The following is a 20,346-nucleotide window of genomic DNA, read 5'->3' as shown; positions in this document are numbered from 1 at the left end:
ATTATTACAGCATTCCATTTATAAAGCAGCTTTAGCCTAGAAATGGCTCCAACATTCAAAACTCTCACCACATGAAGGATATCTCTCCTGGAACGTGTCATCATTATAAGGGCAGGTCTGACTGAGTGGTACAGTAGTTTCAGGTTTATCATTCTAAGATCCAGTTTTAATTTACCCAATAACCATGAAGACTGGAAATTTACATGCTTTGTAATTGTCTCAGACTTTTCTTCAAATGCATACAGGCAAAATGTTCAACCACATTCAGTTGTACTGGCTGCAGATAACACTTGGATACAGTTATGTTTTTTCTTTCTCTACAAAAATCAACTAAAATTCGACCAATGACACTGCTTCTCAGCTTGGGACACACCACAAAATAAGTAACATCCTGTAATAAACCTTGAGATGAAGCTCAGCACAGAAAACCAGAATATCTCAGAAATTCACTGGGTTGCGGAAAAGATCAAGCACACATCAGCAGCAAACAAAAATGCAAAATCAGTAGCAAATGAACAGTTCTGATCTTGTCTCTAGAAGGAACAGCTTTTGTTCCTGGTGAATTAATGTCTGTTATGATAATCACATATGACTGACTTCACCCACTCAGAATGCAGCTACAGCAGCTCAGCAACACAAGTAATAAGGCTGTCAAAGTGGATTCCAAACCAGCAAAGGAAACCAAGGGAAGGTCACCACTGCGGGAACGAAGAAAGGCATTTCCAGAAAGTTGACATAACTTCTGTAGAGCACCAGAGGTTACAGTGCACTTCTAAAGAGCACTATAGAAGTCACAGTACAAAACAGGAGTTCTAATAGATCTTTCCTGACCTGATATGAATGAAAAACAGGATCCTAACTTAAGCAGACTGATAAATAAGGTAGGATATTTAATGGGCATAACTCTCTTTACAGAACAGATTTAAAAATTATTTCAGTTAAGAGAAGGAATAAATGACAGTATTTGCTGCAGTAAATGCGCTTTTTTGATTATATTCTGAAAATTATTATTTACAGATGAAGAGATGACAATATGCTGAATGCTCCACTTCAGTTATTCACAAGTACCATAACTACACTAGATTTCAAACACACAGTACGACTAATTTATAGGTCATGAAACAGAGCAGACAATCTCCAGGTTAATATATTTCAATTCAGCTGTCTCGTTAAATACTGTAAGCTAGACCATCACACTGGCCCGGCTATATAGTTAATTAAATGTAAAGTATGCTTAAACTCCTGAAGGAAAAGAGGACTGAAATTCATTACAGTTTCATTAGAGTTTCCAAGCTGTTTAACAGCACAGCATGCAGACCAGCCCACCACAAAACTCCCCAAAGCATGATATGATACAACTTAAGTTTCAGACTTTTTAAGAGTGGTAAAAATACCTTGAAACAGCAAACAAAATCATTAAACAACTGTTCTTACCACTGAAACGTGTTAATTCGTACTCTGTTCTTAAAAATTAGTATTCCACCTGACATCACTCCAATCATTATTTCATTGTTACTCTGATCCTTTAAAAGAAAAGAGAAAATTACTTGAAGAACAGTATAAAAATATTTTGAGACCTCATATATATTTATTCTCATCTCTCTCTAAATACACAAATTAATATGGAAGGAAATGTGTTTGAATAATACAAATAAGAGATTAAATTATTCCCTCCTATTTAGGACAAACCCAAATATTTGCTCTCTGAGTTCCTTATAAGCCACCACAAAATTTGTTTATCAAATTAGATCTTCTGTCTTTCACTGACTTTGAAGAAATAAATACGAGAATATTCTGGTATATTAAGAATAGCAGCATTAATAGACTGGCGTGGCATTTGCTATACTAAAAGCAACCAGCAACTTCAATTCCTACCTAAAAGGAAATTGCAATCTTAGAACACAGAGAGGAAAGACTCTAAAACAAACAATATTGTCAGCATGTTTAAATAGCACATTTTTCTTGAAATATCTTTGCACTCTAATGAAGCACCTGCTAAAGAACTCTCAATGTGTGTGCAATAGCAGTAGATACAGCAGTAGTTACTGGTAGAGGGGAAGATTTCAAATTCTCTTCCAATTTTCTGGTTGACAATTTGGCTGGAACCAAATTAAATATTTTCAAAGCTGACAGATCCTTAAATATCAAATGCACATTCAACAAGCACATTTTTCTTATTCACCAGTAGCCAACTGAACTGGCATTTGAGGCAACAAAGCTCAACCTGATTAACACACAGATAACTAAGCACAAATACCCTCACTAGAGTGAAACAGTAGATATTCAATCAGTAAATCCCAGTGAGGCACCTAATATAATAATAATTTTTCTTTTATCTTTCTCTTTTAAGAAAAAGCCAGGAAGGCTCTTTAAAAAGAAAAGTGTATTTTTGCATAAATCTCAGAGGAATACATTTTTACATTGCAACACTAGTTGGCCCAAACTTACCCTTGCATAGTGCAATTCAACTCCATAAAGTTCTAAGGTACGTGCCGTATTGAGATAATTGAACTCTGCTTCTGCAGGAGACAACCCTCTGAAAGAAAGCAGCTAAATCAGAAACCTTCAAACATGAACTCCCACATCAGGCTCCCCAAGTGAGTGTAGACAGAAAATCTGCATTCATTTTACTACTTCTATCCCCACTCTGAAATCTGAATTTTCTTTCTCATGATAAGCAGACCGTAACCCAAAAGTTTTAACAGAAAAGAACTTGTGTTTCTGAAAGATCAAAAGTTTTGACAAGAGCCCGCTACACATTTTATTTTAATGCACTTTATAATTTGAATGTTTATGGAGCCCTAGAATCTGGAAATTAGTTTTACAATCCTGTATCTGGCATTCGTAATTTCAACTTAAATTACCATCAACTCACTCAAATGTCTTTACCCTAGCTAAGACAATTTTCTAAGCCTTTATCTTAAATTTAACGTAACATTCTGTAGTTTTGAAAGCAAACAGTGTGACTCAATCAAGAAAATGTTTTATAAATATTGCTTACATTTTGTTAAATTTAACTAACAAAAGGCACATAAGCTCTAAAATAGTAAGGAACCATCACTGCAAAGTACCACAATGCAACATACTGAAAAAAAATATTTTCCATTGCTTCATTGTCTTTTCCTCTTTCTGAAAGGTCACAGACTCACACACAGGAAAGAGCAGATATTGAAGAAAAGGACTTTGTTACTTCTAAAGTAACTAACTCTTTTACTGATGAGAGCGTCATGAAAACAAAGCCCTTATGCTCAGAACATTCCCAAAGACTGAAAAAAAAGCTTAAAGCAACTATATCTGGCAAAGTTACTATCCTATATAATACACAGAAACTGTTTTCAGAATAACTTTAACTTAGCATGTTCATTATATCACAACTTAGATACAGATAGTCTGTATAGACCACCAATGGTATTCAATATACAGGTATTTAATCTACAAAAAAAGAGTCACATTATCTTAAAAGAACCAATCAAAACCAACCAACCAAAAAAACCAACATCCCACCCACCCCGAAACCTTTAAGAAAAAATACTGTTTTGTTTTATATAATAGCACAGCATCAGCAGTCAGGATTTGACAAAGTCAGTATCTTCTGATGTAAATCCTTACATGTGCTGCTGATGTAATTTTGCTATTTCTTTTTCAAAGTCTTGAGGCTGGCTAGGGATGAAAGAATATTCTGAGAGGTAGCCTGGCAAGTTTTCTGAATGGTTGTAGTCTCCCAGCTCGGCTAAAATATTAAAAAGAGAGGTTATTGTTTATCACTGATGTACTTGGCATTGTGCAATGCCCCCAAATTCACATGAGTCTGCTCCCACATAATTTATGATCCACAGCAAAGAAAAACAGAGAACACATTTGAACTCCTGTTTTCTCTTTTTCAATAAACAGTCACATTCTCAGTGAATATCAAGGAGATTATTTAGAGAGAGCTTTGATTATGCACTTATGAAGGAAGTTGGTAAAGTGTTTAATTTTTAACAAACAAATTAATCCATAAATGCTGTCATTACAGCTAGCACTAAGTAGACTATAAATATAGGATAGTACTCAATTTTTCTCTTATTATTTTACCTTTGCTTGTTTTCATGTGATTACACAATTTTATTCTTTTAATACTACAACTACTATTTTGTCATGAAGATCTGCAAATTCCAGCCACTCATTCTGCACCAATGTATATTCAGAAGCATTAGAAAAATATTTTTTGCACACTCAATTGTATGTATGGAACAAAGTACACATACATACACCTACATTGAAACTACTCTACTTGACACTACTAAAAAGTGTGTTTACATAATTTGTAACACTTTCCTAAAATTCTAAGAAATAAATTACAATCACATTTGTCAGAAAACAACATATAAACAACATTTGCCAAAATTCTTTGAGGCTTCCTAACTTTAGCAAAAAAAAAAATAAAAATTTCAGCTTTAAAGATCTGCAATCTGTGTAATACATTTACAGTGAGAGAGAAGAAACACAAAACTAAAAGTGGATAGATAACAGTGATATATCATGTTATGGGGTCCTGGGCAGGCCTAGTGGCAGTGACAAGATGGATGAAGGCACTTATGGAGCAGGAAGATGAAGAAAGGAAGGGAAGGCAGGAAAGAACTCTGGGTCACTTGCATCACCACAAACACATCCTACTTTAAATAATTTTAAAACTATAAAATTAGACCAGGTTTTATAACAGAATGCACTCCTTGCTGAAATCCAAGAGTACAGGATTGAGATCTGCCATTTACATGTATCTATAAAGAATCCAGGAAGTTTATTGCCAGGCAGGTACAGAGATTATTAGATAGAGCTCTGCACGCTGAAGAACTTAACAGTGGCAGGATCTTGTGGATAAATGTAAATACAATGCACTGTGCATACCCACCACTTCTACAATATTTCAAAAAAATCCCATATTGCATCCTTAATATCCTAAAATGTTATCAAATTTCCACAGTTCCTGTTATCAAACACTTTATCTCTTCTAAGACAAATCCCTATGGCATGCCAGCATTTGCAGTACATTTTTCAGGTAGCTGAAATGCAGGAATTTTGTTTAGGAGAAACTGTTCTACTGATTGACCTAGAAAAAGGTGACCACTAAGCAAAACCATGCATAAAACATGACAAACATTACTATGTATTTTTTAATGAAAATATTAACATGGACACTATTTCTCTGATATGTCCAAAGTATACAAAGTACTAATGTGGACCTAAGTACCTTTAACACCAGAAAAACATATGAATGTGAATTAATATATTAGGATTGCTTAATTTAAGCTTATGAAGAAAAACTGAGTGAGGAAGAAAACTAAACATCAGTTTTCAAGACTCATCTACTTACTGGATGGCTTAAAATTGCCAAGACAGGTATTAAACTTTTTGGCCAGATAGGACCAGAACTTCTTTTCCACACCTATTTTGGAGGTTCACTGTATAGCACATGAAAAATGTTTTAATGTCTTAAGAAATACTTTTTAATATCACTCTCAAGGCAAAAGCCTCAATTCCATGCCTCAGAATACACAGGAATAAAAGAGTATTGATTTGGGGTTTTCTAACAGCAGGGCTTTAAGTATTTTTTCCATATCCAATTCAGCAAAACATGCTGGGGGAGGACAACCAATCAATTTCCTTAATCATGAGAAAATTAGCATCATGCCCACAAACACCACAATATCATGCTATACCAAGTACATTCTTTAGAAACTAATCAATAAGACTTTTTATGTATTTCAGTACTAACAAATACACAAATACTATTTATACTTACATTGAACAGCATAGGAAGCCAGAAGAGCAGCAGTATTATAAGGACAGGGCAATCTGTTTTGTTTTTAAAATGATAAATAAATAAAATTACATATTGCATATGACATTATGCAGTTTTAAAAACCCTAGTCTTTTATAGTCTATGGACAAATTTGACAGGTAATTATTACAAACACTTCCACTTGCATAGACAGTGATTTATTCTTAATATGTTTTTACTTTTGCAGGCAAAATCTCTCATTATTAAGTTTTTCTTGATCAGATTTACATTTAATGTTTAACACAAGAAAAATGTCTTACCTTCCAGTAAGAATGTCCTGCTTAATTTGCAAAAAGTACTGGTACCTTATTTAGAAAAGCAAAAAAAAAAAAAACACTCTAATTAAAAAGAAAACCATTCCATAATTTTTCATCAATTTAATGCAATTTTCTTTCAGTTAGTGCAAAACTAACACTTGACGTTTTGCATGCTATTTCCTAAACTCTATTAGGAAAGAAATGAAACTTCACTTAGTAAAATAATAATACAACTTGGTAAATTAAATTACTTAGAGGCTATGGAGATATACATTATATTTCACTACAAAAAGGCTACAAATTTCAAAATTCTTCCTGCTTTATATAGCAACCACAAGTTGTAGTTTGCATCTGCTTATGGAGGTACTCTCATAAGAATGATTTGTACTCCAGGTAGACAGAACTAATTTATTCCAAGTATTTGATATTGCTTTATTTTCGTTTATACTAATTATCTTAGTATTTTTGAGTCACATTGTTATGACAAAAGTTGGAGTCTATTATGTCAAACAACTCTTTATTAACTTCCCGTGAGCTTCTAAAGTTCTTTTAACTATTATGTGAAAAAAAGCTTGTTTTAGAAATTCACCTAGTTTTTCCTTGCCCGCTCTTGAAAGTCAGGAAGGAGGTGGATATAACAAATAGAATGGCCAAACATTTGAAAACACCACCTATTTCCCACCAAACAGAGGCAGCAGAAACACCATGACTTAAAATCTCCAACAAGCCAGAAAGTACAAATAAATTTCCCTCTAAATTACTTCCTTTGTTTCTCCAACAAAACCCAAGTATTTTGTTAACATCTCAGAATGAAGCTTTTGTTCATTCAATTTAGCTCCTTCGTATTTCACTCAGAGGTTTTAGAAAATCTGAGAAAAGTATAACATTTACATCACGTGGCAAATCACACTTGCTACAAAGCTTCACTGAACTAGAGATTACAATGGGGCACCAAACAAGATTTACCAAGGTGGCAGGATGCTAGCAAAAGCTTAAACATTCAGGAGAAAAATCCTTGTAACACAGCATAAAAGTCGCTGTAGAATTTCTCTATGTTGCCTTTTAAATGTTTTAATGAAAGTGTCACTGAGTGGCAAATTTAAACATAATTCCTGCTTTCTTATAAATTTAATCCCTACATTATTGCTATTATAATAATCATCTGGTTTCTTTCATGTAGTTCTGATTCCAAAGCTGGGCTATATCTATTTATTATAAACACCAACATTACTTATGAAAAGCACAAAATATTAAATATTTCCCAATAAAAACTTCAACTAAGAAATTAAAGCCAAAATATTTATTATACATAATATGACTTCTCATAACTGTGTAGTCATCAGAAAGTAGATTATGTACCACTTTAAGGCTTTCACAAACATTTATAAATACACACAGAGAAATTCAATTATTTACAAGCTATATTACAGCAGAAAGGTAAAACATTCCATGTTTGTAAGAAAATGAGGGAAAACATTTGTGAACTGACAAGCAAAGATTGTGTGTGCTAAACTCCCACAAAACCATCCAGAGATTCTTTAACTAACCAGAAATGCAAGCAGCTTCGTTTAAAAAGTATTAACCTCAAGTTAAAACTTAGACATTAGCCAGGCTTTAGAGATCTCAAAATACTTTAAATGCATATTAAAACAAAACCAAAAAACCCCAGATACAGCAAATTTCTTTACTGATTAATAAATGCAATAAATTACAAGTTAAATATATATTAAATGGATGTGCTACACATGCTTTGCTTGAGCATCTCTTCACAAAAATGCAGCTGCATCTCCATTTTATTTGCCTTTTTTTGGTATAAAGCTTTATTAGAAACATTTCATGGTACTTAAAGGACATCTTGATTAAGGAACACCATGCAGAGTTCATCTTCTGTCCACTGTTTCCAGTGAACAGTGAGGTTAATGGCTTCTTAGCCAACCATCCCAGTTTGAACACTGAAGCCTCACATATTTTTGAGCAAAATGGGAAATCAATAGAAGCTTTAGCAAAGCAGATCTGCAAAAGCCTGTACAACAGACTCCACTAAAACAACAAAGCACTGCAATACCATGTTTTTATCTAGCTTATATAGCTATAGCTAGAAAAGGCAGGACAGAATTATCGCTAATGGAGCCAACGTTAATAAGCAATTCTTCCTGCCATGAGGAGAACTAATGAAGCTTCATTCCCTCCCCAGACCAGCTCCTGAAGCAAAGCTCTCCAGCACACTCTGAGCTCCCACTGACCTCTCCTGACCTGGGGCATTCAAAACTGCCTTGCTCACATCAGTGCACAGAGGTCTAATGAGACATCAGCTTGCACTGAACCTTTCCCTGACATCTCTTCATACTGCTTCACGTGTCGAGCCATTCCTCTGTTCTCATGGCATTTGCAAAAACTGAGCAATTTGGAAGAGCCTCAGCATAAGCCAGAATTAGTAGAAGTCTGCACTTTCTTTTATTTCTCTTTTTTTTGAGGTGGGAATACATCAAAGGACCCATATTTGTGACATGGTATGCTAGCTTCACTCCAAAAAAGCCCATGGATAACATCTTTCTCTTTATAATAATTCCAAATACAAATGAGTATTCTCAGGGGCAATTAGGCCTATTAGCAAAAAAGGCAGAGCTGACCTAGATACAGAAACCATACATTATTTCTCATTTAAACGAAAGCTGTGCTTATGGCTTTGTATTTAGAGAATAGCACTTGCACAGTTTTCTCCTTCTTTATGGTTTACTACAAACTGAACAACATTTATCCTTTTTTTCATCTCCTCAGGAATATTACATACCTTCCTTTAATTCAAAAAATATGTTCTTAATTATTTTGATAGAGTAAATTTCCAAATTTTCCTAGAGTAATATTTCAGTAAAACAAAGCCTCATCCAGGATCTCAGGGACTCATTTTAGTGAATTCTGTCTGCATAGATACGAGCAAAATTTTGTCCAAAATATGATAAATCAAAGGCAATGATAAACAAATGTGGACTCAAATTGTCACAGTTTTGGTACTTAGGTTTCAAAATCTCTCCTCAATAATTTTTGAATGGGGCTGACCTGTTTTTGGAATGGCTGACATCCAAAAATTCCAATCTGGCAATTCATGCCATTTACGTAGAGGGCCAGAAGTAATTAGAAATATGGAAAATTGGAGGGATTTCTTCAGAGACTAATTGCAATTCACAAGCCTCTGATTTTGATTTACACTGAGCATTTTCTGCAACAGATTTCAACACACTGCTATCAAATAAGCTTACATGATTCAAACTACAACTACAACCATAGAGAGATTAATTTTACTAGTACTAAGCAGAAAATTGGGGAGGAATGTGTAAAAAAAAAAGCAGAATGCTCAGCAATATTTTAGTCACAAAAGAGAACACAATGAAGGATAGAATTAAAATTGTACTTATTGGCAAATACCAGGATTAAGTTTTTCCTCTTTATTCTTCCTTTTCTGTTTCTACTTGGTAGTATTTGCTTTACGTAGTTATTTCACTTTGTATATAAATTCTTAAGTTTATTCACAGAAGCTTTTTGTTATACTGGTTTGGTACAATTACGTAGTTTATTTCTGTAATTATTAGACAAAACATAGAAGCTTGTACATTCAAGAATGAGTTAAAATAAAATTTTCATGTTATACCTCAAAGAAAACAATGACTGTTCTAGAGAAGTATTTCATTGGCAAAGCAACCACACCTACCTTGTATATTCTTCTTGGAGCTTGTTTGGGTCACTTACAAAAAACTTAACTCTGAAGTTCAGACTGTGAGGAGATCCTCCTATGGTCAAGAAAAGTTATTTCTAATTAATCAGGGCACCCTGGAAAAATAGCATAATAACAATAGATGAATTGACGAAATACATACATTACTCACTTTTTAATTGTTTCCTGATAGGTTTGTTTGGATCCAACCACCTCTGGAAAAAGACAAATTATAACAACAACTTCAGAGAACAAAGTACAAATCACAGCCTTATACATCAAAAAACTGGTGCTTTTCTATTACATTTTATTTGATCTTTTAGCAAAATGCCTCACTGGCAATACACAGGCTAATTACTGATTCTGGAGACGTTACCACTATCATCAACTGCTACTGTTCTTCTTTCCCCAAGAGTAACCTATCTTGTCCAGATACCTGTTTTACAGCAGTAATTCTACTTTGAGTTGCTCCTATCATTGTCACAGGAGCCTGAGAGGTCAGAACCCAAATATGCTGTGTTTAACAACTGTCAGCTACTCTTTAAGAACAACTCCCTATGGTAATGAAGAGCTGCAAGCAGGCTCATTTACCCAGCTCAGAAGTTACTTTATTTAACTACTTCCAGTACTTCTGACTCTGGATTTTGCGGGTCTGGCACATCCAGGGCGTGATCCCACTGGCTCAAATTGTCAGCCTGAGTGTCAGCATTGGTACATCACTAACTGAATCTTGGAAGCCAGAGGCTCAGCACTCAGCCTCCTGGATTAAGGACTAGAGAATAATTTTACTGAAGAGTGCCAAATCTTGATTGTCTCTATGGGAGATCACTGCTGTGTACAGGCAGAGCTTTATAAAAATCAATGAGGCAAATTTCAGATAAAAGTATGGCTGCCTGGAAAGTTCTGCAAGTTGTTTAAAACACTGCCCATCAGCAATCCAGCAGTCTCTGTACACACCAACATAGTCCAGATAACTCCTAAGTCCATCTTTAGTATAAATACTGTTCAATTCCTTGTGCTGCCCTGCAAGGCAAGTCCACAAGCCTCAGGAAGTCATTATACGGGCACAGTTCCTATGCAGTGACCTAACCCAGCACAGCATGTAACTCCCTCACACTTATCACAGGACTTTTAGTTTTTTTTCCAGGTGAGGGAGGAGGAAGCAAACACACAAGTAGCTGAGCTACCTGACACACATGATGAATCTGTAGTTAGTCCTGTGTCATTTTATCCATGAGGAATAGCAAATAATGATGACTAGATCCGCATGCTGTACCCTTGTAGTAAACTCAAGAGGAAGTAAAGAGACAGTTTGATACAGCCTCAAAAGAATAGTTATAAAAAAAAAAAAGTCTCATACAGGATCTATTAACTTTTAACACTAAATGTAAAAATCACCCTAGCCAGCAATATATATGAACTTTACATAAGAATCTTTCAAACCACGTTGAAATATACTTGATTTTTACTTTGATATTAATATTATAAAAACCACAAGGGTTCTGCAATTAATGAGATCCATGTTTAAACACAATGCTAGAGGTTTCTCACTCAATTAGCAGAATCCCTTTTTCCTCATCATCTTTATCTGCTGCTGCATTAACTACATCTTAGCAATATTCTGCTGTGTTATTTCACAAGAAACTAGAATATTTCTCAAGCCAATATGGTTTCCTTGTCCGAATGAACCAAGTGAAAAAGTAAACGTGTATCAAAACCCGAAATTAGTCAAACCCATACATTCTTCAAGCTTGCATGACTAATACCGGTAATATTTCTTTTTAGCTCTGACACATTGTTTTCATGGCAAATAAGTAAGTGCTGAAGAGATAAAATGTTTAGAAATGGAAAAAAAAAAATCTTTCAAGTATGTGCTTGTATCAAATACCTGTCAAATCATTTTTTCAGACTAACTCTTAACCAGATCTTTGTATTACAGTGTTGTGTTCATCTGCATCCAGACAGATAAACTAAAAGAAAGAGCTTAGAGGTCTATCCTTTAGAAATCCAGATAAATTTCCGAATGTCGACTGAAATACTGAGCGATATTCAATTAAATACTTCTTAAACAAAGCTGAAAAATAATTCAGCCTTTTCTTCTGGTTGTCTATGTTTTTTCAACCTGAAACAAAGTTTAGAATAAAAATATTATGGAAGCAGTCCACTAGTGTTTTAACAGAACTGTTAACAAGTGAATGTGGCAGACTTGATGCAGAACTTTGGAGGTGTTTACCCCATCACAGAGCTGCACATATAATAGGAAATAGGTAAAGAACTGCCTTATAAGGAATAAAACTTAGCTAAATTGCACTTTGTAAAACAAGTATTGATCATTTGATAATTACAAAAGAAAATATCCAAGAAAGCCTTCTTCAGGCAATCAAGATCCCAGTAGGACCACTGTAACTAGAGCAGTGAATGTACATTTAAATCTCTTGGTTTCTACTCACGATTTACAAACTTTCAGTTATGTAGAACTGCCTTTCAATTAAGCCCATGAGCTATTGCAAATACACAGTTCCAAGGGAGTCCCATCTTGGGGAGATGACTGCCCCTGTGAGATACTGGACTGTATGAAGCACTATTGAAAGATCACTAGGTATCTGGGCTAGAAATAGAAACTCCATACACAACAATCTAAAACCTCCTGATTATTATGTAAGTCCTAATGACAAAAATAATCATAAAACAAATTTAAAACATATTTACTATTTTTAGCAACAATAATGTATTCTACTAAACAGATACAATAAAACAAGCAATATCCTTTTAAGATATTACTTCATAAGCACAAAACCCAATATTTTACTCCAAACCTGTGACAATTTTATCACAACTACAAGATGATACAAACCCTCACAAAATACACAGCTGAGGAAGAAGGCACAATCTTGCAATCGTTTCTATTTACTGCTCTTTAAATAACACAAAGTACAGTGATGAACATGATTATGAGTTTTAAAACTGTACTTATAAAACAGAGTCAACTTACAGGATTATCAGTAGATTCATCAGCCAACTGTAAACCAAAGTAATCTCTCTCTGTCAAATCGAGATGCTTGAAGACTATGTCCAACAGAACTTGGCCCTGATCATGTTTCTGCAGAGAACAAATACAGACCTTTTCTTTAATCAATAAATATATATAACTGGACACACAGATTTCAGGCAGGTAGAGCACATATAAATTCTTTCAGATGTGCTCCAGCAGCACTATTTTAAATATCACAAAGTGTATCCCAGCAGCACTATTTTTAAATGAGCTTCATCCCTTTTTGAAACATATGTAAGGAAATAATTTTTCTTCTCTGTCATTTTCTGACAGTAAGAACTTCTCACTTCTCAGCTAGCTACATGATTATTTCTGAAAGCCTTTCATTAGCCAAATTTGATATCTAAAAGGAGCACAGAAAAGGAAAAAAAAAGTTCAGGAATTAATAAAGAACATGGTTCAAACAAGAGTCTTGTTTGGGTCCTGAATTAAAATGTACAGGTCTATACAAATTATCCTCCCTTATCAGAATTTCTATTCCTGACTTCAAATGAACTAGCATATTGAAAATGTTTCAAAAGTTTAATGGCAGAGACAGCTGAAAAGCCAAATACCTAACCAGGAAATGTCATTTATATACGTTCTAAGATAGCACTCCACTCTAATGAATTAATTCAAAGTAACTGAGTAACTGACACTTATTTTCAGAGTCAAGTGAACAAACTTGATTTCTACTACAGGGACAAATGTTACCCACAAAATGATATAAAAGGTATCTGTAGTTGTTAGTACCTAGCAATTTTTTGCCTAAACTGAAAATACTGCCAACATAGTAACTGAAACTCTGACTGTATCATTATGACAGCACTCAATAAATACATTTAGTGAAATCTGAAGGGAGTTTCCCAAAGAAGTTAGAAGTGTCATAGTGTCTTGAAATACAAAAGACAAGAAAAATTCTGCAAGAACTGTCAAACAAGAAGAAATATGAAAGAGATGATTGATTCATTTTCCACCCAGATTTTCTACTTTTGTCACCAAGCAGAGAACCTTCTAATAATCTTCTAGGTGCCAAGTATTATTGCAGCTATAGTGGATTTGATAGATCTTGCCTTGCTTACTCTAGGCAGTTAAGACATTTTAGAGTTTTAAAACAAAAAAAAAACTTGCTGTTCTGCTCTCAAAGGACCCCACTTTCTATAGAGATTATATAAGTTTACCTTTACAGCTGTTAAAATGGAAGAATGTAACTAAAAGATCAAGATAAGTTTACAAGAATTTCATTAATATCCATATGAGAGAAAAATCTACAAATCTACCTTCAGACCCTTGTTAACATCTAAGAGCATCCTATCAAAACTTTTTTTGCTTAGATGAAATTACATTGAAGCTGAATAAACTGTCAGAGGCAGTAATTTGGGCCTAAAAACTCCAAGAAGCAGGATAATTTATTTCATATATTATATTTCATAAAACTATACATATTTCATAATAATAAAAAAATAGAGAATAGTTATCCACAAATTATGCTTGAAATAATAATACCAGGAGGACAATCATACCCATAACTCTACACATATCTTTAAATTGAAATTACATAAGGGATATATTTCAGGTCCTATACAAATTTAGCTAAATTGAAGTGATCAAAGATTTCCCGTATTTACTTTGCAAAAGACCTTATTTTTTTTTAATGTTAAAGAGAAAATTTCTTATGAAATGTAGGAGCACCACTGTTAAAAAGTCCACCACTGAAAAATTTACTTTACAAATTACTAAAAACAAGCAAAGAAAAAACCAGATGTTAAAGCAATAAACGTAGAACAGCATAAATGCATAAGGCATTTTTATATACAATCCAAATATAGCCACTTGAATTTTTACTAAATTAGGAGTTTCTGTTATATTTTGAAATAAACCAATAATCAGTACAGTTTTTACAGCAAATAAAGCTAATTTTAAAATTACATAGCAACACTAATTGCCTCTTGGCATTTTTCCCACCTAGATTTAAATAAGAACACATACTAAGAACTTTTAACAGTAACTCCAGAAAATGGGAGATGTCTGGATCCTAGTTTAGCCTTGCAGTTACCACAGCTGACATGGAACTTCCTCTAACAACATGCAGATACCACCTCTAGCTTTCTTCCTATCCCATCTTGCTAATGTGTACTGTTTCTTAAATATCTGAATAGCTGTTTCCTAATGAAAAAACTTAGAATTGGCTGAACAGTTTGAATTAAGAAATACAGAGCATCATTCCACAACCGCAAGGAAGGTATTTTTCCTGCAATTGAGCAGCAAATTTGGTAAGAGAAGACAGGTTTCAACATGAAGCATTTGTTTGGATCACAATGTTTTACTCAGTGAAAAACAAAGATAAGCATCTAGCAAAACCAGACCTTAGCTTAACCCATCTCTGATATTTATGTAATGATGTTGCAGCTTGCCAAAGCAGGTGAAGGTCACAATTATGCTGGTTGAGAGAGATCCAAAATATTTGTAATACTATCATAACATTGAACAGCTGCTCAAAATTGTAAAAAGTATGATAGCAAGCTTAAATCTGATTTTTTTTAATAAAAAAGCAAATCAAATAAATGTAGAGAAGCATAAAAAGAAACTTGCTTCGTTGCTACAGATACATGTTAAACATTATTTCCTCATAAAACAAGAAATAATGAAATTATGTATGAAAAATGGGAACTAAGACAAGACCACAGGAGCTAAACACAAAAATGTCCTTTTTTCTCTGAATTGAAGAATTAGAAGGTTATATGTACTTACTAGTCATTGCTGGAGGCAGAACGTCTCACAAATTGTGGCCTTTTAGGATAAATTTGACATAAACACTAGACAGCAATATGTTAACTGCATTTTTAGAACTATTTATCATCTAGTACCAGTAGATATATACAGATTCATTTTTAATTGCAAAATGATTGTCACTTGTTCACAAACACCATGTGTGAAAATTTAGGCAGACACCTGCCATTACACAGGTTTGATGCCTGCTTACCAACTACCACCCTCCTCTCAGTCTGCATTACTGACATTCTGGTTTTGCTGCTGCCAACAGAACTGGCTGCACCCACAGCAAACACCACGAGACATTGCTGCCGTGTCAGCCCAAAACAATTTGGACTTCTGATGACAGAGGAAGGGGATGACAGGTTCTGGCCTTTCCTGGAGCAGGTTACAGCTCTGCTGCTCACACCTTTGTGGGACGCTGTGCTGCTTCTTCACTACTGACAACCTTTTCCTCACAGCTCACCACCACGCCTGGGTTGCTGCTCCAGGAAGTGCATTCCCCAACACTGCACAACTGTCTCCTTTCCTTCTACAGCTGATGGGTTTTGTTTTCTTTTTGTCAAAGAAAAAAGGGGCAAGTATCTAAGTAATGCTGAAGACTAAATTATTAAAAATTTTAACTTCTAAAATTTCAGGGGGTTGATATGAGGTTTTTTTGTTTGGCTTGTTCTTTTCTTGTTAGCTTTGAGTTATTTTACAGATTTTTAGATTTTACTTCCATTAGAGTATAAATTAATTAAGTTTGAAGAGACTTCTAGGATAGTAAAGGCTCCAAATTGAAACATTTGTCCATAAGCATTAATCTTGTCACAGAACAACCCACCCCATCTACCTTGACTTAGTTTTCCCTCAAGTTTAGTGTTACCCCCATATCCATCTGTTGGCTTTCAGGGAATGTAAGTAAACCAGCCTACACGGAAAAGATATAACTTTAGGTATTTAAACAAGTAATTAAAACAAATTAATGTAATTCGATCTTGAAGAAACAGTTTTACGGTAATGCAAGTCATCTTGATCATGTTGTTAACTCACATGAGCCTCCTTTCTTTTAGCTACATATTCTACTGAAGTCTGCTTTTCAGGACTAAAGGAGGGTTTCTTTATTTGGTAAGCAAAGCATTTTAGAGAAAGGTTTTGTATTCCTCAAATACATGCACAGGTTAATTCCAACTGATTCTTCTGCCTGGAACCAATGCAGCCTCTCCCTAGCTGCCATCCACCGGGATTATCTGGTTTGATTTGTTACGCTCTCTACAAGGTAAGGCTTAGCACAAAGGTGCCTTTTTTGCAGATCAATGGAAAGGGCTGGTTGAAATGTGAACTTAGAACATCACAAATTATCAAGAGACACTGTCTGTGATCAGCACTTTGCTGTTGGAGAAGAAATAGCAATATTAACACACCACTGCATCCTCCAGATGATTAAGTTCTACAATCATTAGCATACAAAATACCTATAGCAATCACCAGGAGGAAAAAAAAAAAGGTGCTAATTTATTTGATGTTATCTTTGTTCTTCCTATTTTGAAAACAATTCCATAAATATTTATGGCTAAGTATAGTGTCAGCCACAATAAAGTAAAACAAAGCTGTAAAACCTGAGAACCTGTATAGCATGTAGGTTACATTTGCTATGAATGAATACTTTATTACTCCCTATTTGTGAAAAAACAGATTGAGGCTAAGACATGAGACCAAGATGTTCAGCACCAAAGAACTTTTTATTCCCTAAACTCAGTTTGCAGTAAAGCATGATCCATGCAACTAAAATATTTAGTACACTAGGGAGGTGGTAAGAACATATTACATAACTTTTTCTTGGGAGAGACAGAACAGACATTTGAGGATTTATAGCTGGTGATTCTTCTTTTCTGAGAGGCACTAGCATCCTCTAAAAACATACAGCTTTTGAACACCTAGATTGAAAAGTAGCACATTTCCCACCTACTGCCCGACAATTATTCCTTATTTTTCCCCAATTCTTACTTTCTTGATAAGAAAAAACCACGAGACAGATACTTTAATGAAGAATTCATGCATCTGAAAGCAAAGATGACAACATTCACAATTTCTTATGCACTTCTAATGCTTTATATCCAACTACATTTTGCACATATTGCTTTTTGGCAGGCAGCACAGACTGGAAAACTGTTAGCAAGGATGAGAAGTAATACAGAAAAGGGGAAAGGATATAGAAAAAATTATCCCAGAAGGGAAAAGAGGCTTGATGTTAATAAACTAGTCTTTAAAAAAACTGTCCCTCAGCTTCATCATCCAAAATTCCCAGACTTGACTACTCAGAAGCCTGGAAAAATTAACTATTTTTTGAATGAACTACAAAAATGCCTCAAGAGAATATCCTAAACCCTTCTATCTTGACTGACATGTCTAAAACAAATAACCACTAGATCTGTCTCTGAACCTTAAGCCTCTGGATGTTGGATCCTTGCAAGTTTTGCCAGATAACAGATTTCACTTCTGTTCAGCAGCTGCAGGCTCTAACCACTGATTACAGAACAGAAAAATGCAATCCCTCTCACAAATCTTCTCTGACACATTCAAATATATCAATATCCTTGCTGAACAATGAGTATCAGAATTCAATATAAGTACTGAGCATTAGAACTTTTTCAAATGGTCTGAATTAGATTTGTCCACATGGATTTGACGATAGCTTCACTTTCTCCCTCACTTCCCACCTGAAATCCCACAGCCTTATTTGATACTCCTACACTCCATTTGCTGAAGTTCAATTTCCTCTTGAAAAATTTTAATTATTACACCACAAATGTTAACTTTCACTATCCCATAATTCAACCTTTCTCCATATAAGTCATCAATTCTATAGCTTTTAAAGTAAAAGCAGAGTTCTACTACCACAGGAAAACCTACAGCTTCTTTCCTGTTGAGTTCTGGCTCTTCTCACATATGACTTTAAATGTTTTAATGTTTTCTTGTGAGGTCCTTTCCTATTTTTCATGTTTTGTAATGGGATGAATAACCTATTTTAAATTCCAGGTTCATGCATAAAAGTTGTTGACGTTTTTCCATTAACAGTTTTCAGTATTTAGCAACCAACTTTCCATTTTCCTTCCTGTCATTCTCATTAGTGAGGTAGAAGGTGGTGAGCTGAAGTGAGGGAAATCACAGAACAAGAATATTGCCTGAGAAAAGCAAAGAGTGGGGAGGTACTCCGAGATGGCAGCTGTGACCAAGTATAACCATACAGGTGATTGAACACAGCCAGCTACACAACTATGGGAAGAGTTCCCTCTCCAACCTTATTTGTGCTCAAAATACAAAAATCAGAATACAGCAGAACAAAGGCTTCATTCAACTCAACAGCAAAACTGCCCTCCATTTGCACTGGACAACTTTAATCCATGAAGAAAATTACTAGAAATAAATTATGCTTTGTACATTGGATTTTGAAATGAAAACATGTTAGTACTGCAGAGGATGCCAGAGTAACTAAGTTCCCAGTTACACTGTGCACGTGTACAAGCATGTCTACCTAAACACAACTTCCCTTTTTACTCTCTACTTAACACTGTTTGAAATTCCAACTCCAGCCATACAAAAGCAGCACAGGAAAGCACGCTCAGGATATTGATCTGCAATAAGCTAGATATTGATTTGCAATAAGACCATTACTCACATTAACTCTGAAAGCTTGTACAGTGTTATCCAGGAGAAGAACGTTGCAGACCACCTCCGTATGCTGCCTGTCTCGTGCCAGCTCAGATGCTCGTACATTGTAGGTTCTGCCAGCAGGCAATCGGAAACGTGCGGTCATTACTGTCCACACAGGGTCTGCAGGCGCAAACAGAAAATTTAAAAAGAGCCAAAAAATGCAAATGCAAGAATGTCTAACTTCAAAGAAAGGTGAAAATGCAGCAAGTTCATTATTTAAAAACTTCATTACAGACAGAAGTAAAATTAATACTAAATTCACAGTAGCCAATAACGAAGCAATGCCTTACATGTTACAACACAACCTTATGCCAAAATACTCAGTCCTTTCCTGTCTGTCCATTGTCCACACCCTCCCTATTTTAAGGTTGTTTTGTGGGTTTGCTGTTTCTTCATTGAGTTTTTTGGTTTGTTTTTAAAGATTCACAACATTTTCAATTCAAAAAGCATTGTAATTTCTGGGCATCATGGCTACCAGCTTCCTAATATTAGATGCAATAAAGTAACTAATTTCAGTGCAAAACATGCTTACATAAAAGGTTTTATAGAGAAAAAGAAAACAGCAATCACACAAGACACTGATACATTATTCTACAAGGCCTATGCATTCACTGAAAAATCATAGAACATGAGAATGCATAGTGGTAACAAAAACATTAGCATTGTTTCTTTCCCTGTTTGTTTGTTTTTTACATTACAACATGAAAAATTTAATGTTTGTCAAACTATTGAATCTTCTGTCTATGTCAATTTTAGATTTACCCATTTAGTTTGGGAGCACAAACAATTCTCACCCTCTCAGCAAGCAACCATGACGATTACAGGTCTATGCCCTGTGCTGAGAGCTGATAAATAAAATGCAAGAATTTACTTTCACTTTTCAAAACCAAGATGATTATCATCCAGCCCCAGTCCAGCAAAATCCTTATGTCCCACCTGAAGCTATCAGCTCTATCCAATGACACCAGCTACTTTCTGAAGTGCCTCACAGGATCAGGGCCTGTGACTCATTTAATTATACACTCATCAAACTATTTCTACATCCTTTGACAAGAACATA

The 20,346-nt window shown here is 34.8% G+C and overlaps 1 protein-coding gene across 3 annotated transcripts in view; it reads right to left on the bottom strand.

Annotated features, from left to right (window-relative positions):
- The window catches only part of PTPN4 (protein tyrosine phosphatase non-receptor type 4), a 103,965-nt gene that overhangs the window by 46,292 nt on the left and 37,327 nt on the right, over nt 1-20,346 (bottom strand). For all 3 annotated transcript variants that reach the window (XM_056496289.1, XM_056496290.1, XM_056496288.1), the window contains exons 2-10: nt 19,252-19,406; nt 12,780-12,887; nt 9,960-10,002; nt 9,785-9,863; nt 6,082-6,126; nt 5,783-5,835; nt 3,610-3,730; nt 2,449-2,536; nt 1,435-1,523 (exon numbers count right to left, since the gene is read on the bottom strand). In XM_056496289.1, coding sequence (XP_056352264.1) covers nt 1,435-1,523; nt 2,449-2,536; nt 3,610-3,730; nt 5,783-5,835; nt 6,082-6,126; nt 9,785-9,863; nt 9,960-10,002; nt 12,780-12,887; nt 19,252-19,389 — 764 coding nt within the window. In that variant the 5' untranslated portion in view covers nt 19,390-19,406. The remainder of the gene's footprint in view (nt 1-1,434; nt 1,524-2,448; nt 2,537-3,609; nt 3,731-5,782; nt 5,836-6,081; nt 6,127-9,784; nt 9,864-9,959; nt 10,003-12,779; nt 12,888-19,251; nt 19,407-20,346) is intronic.

Source organism: Oenanthe melanoleuca, chromosome 7 (assembly GCF_029582105.1).
Source record: "Oenanthe melanoleuca isolate GR-GAL-2019-014 chromosome 7, OMel1.0, whole genome shotgun sequence".
Lineage (NCBI taxonomy): Eukaryota > Metazoa > Chordata > Aves > Passeriformes > Muscicapidae > Oenanthe > Oenanthe melanoleuca.
This window is presented reverse-complemented; position numbering and strand designations above follow the sequence as displayed.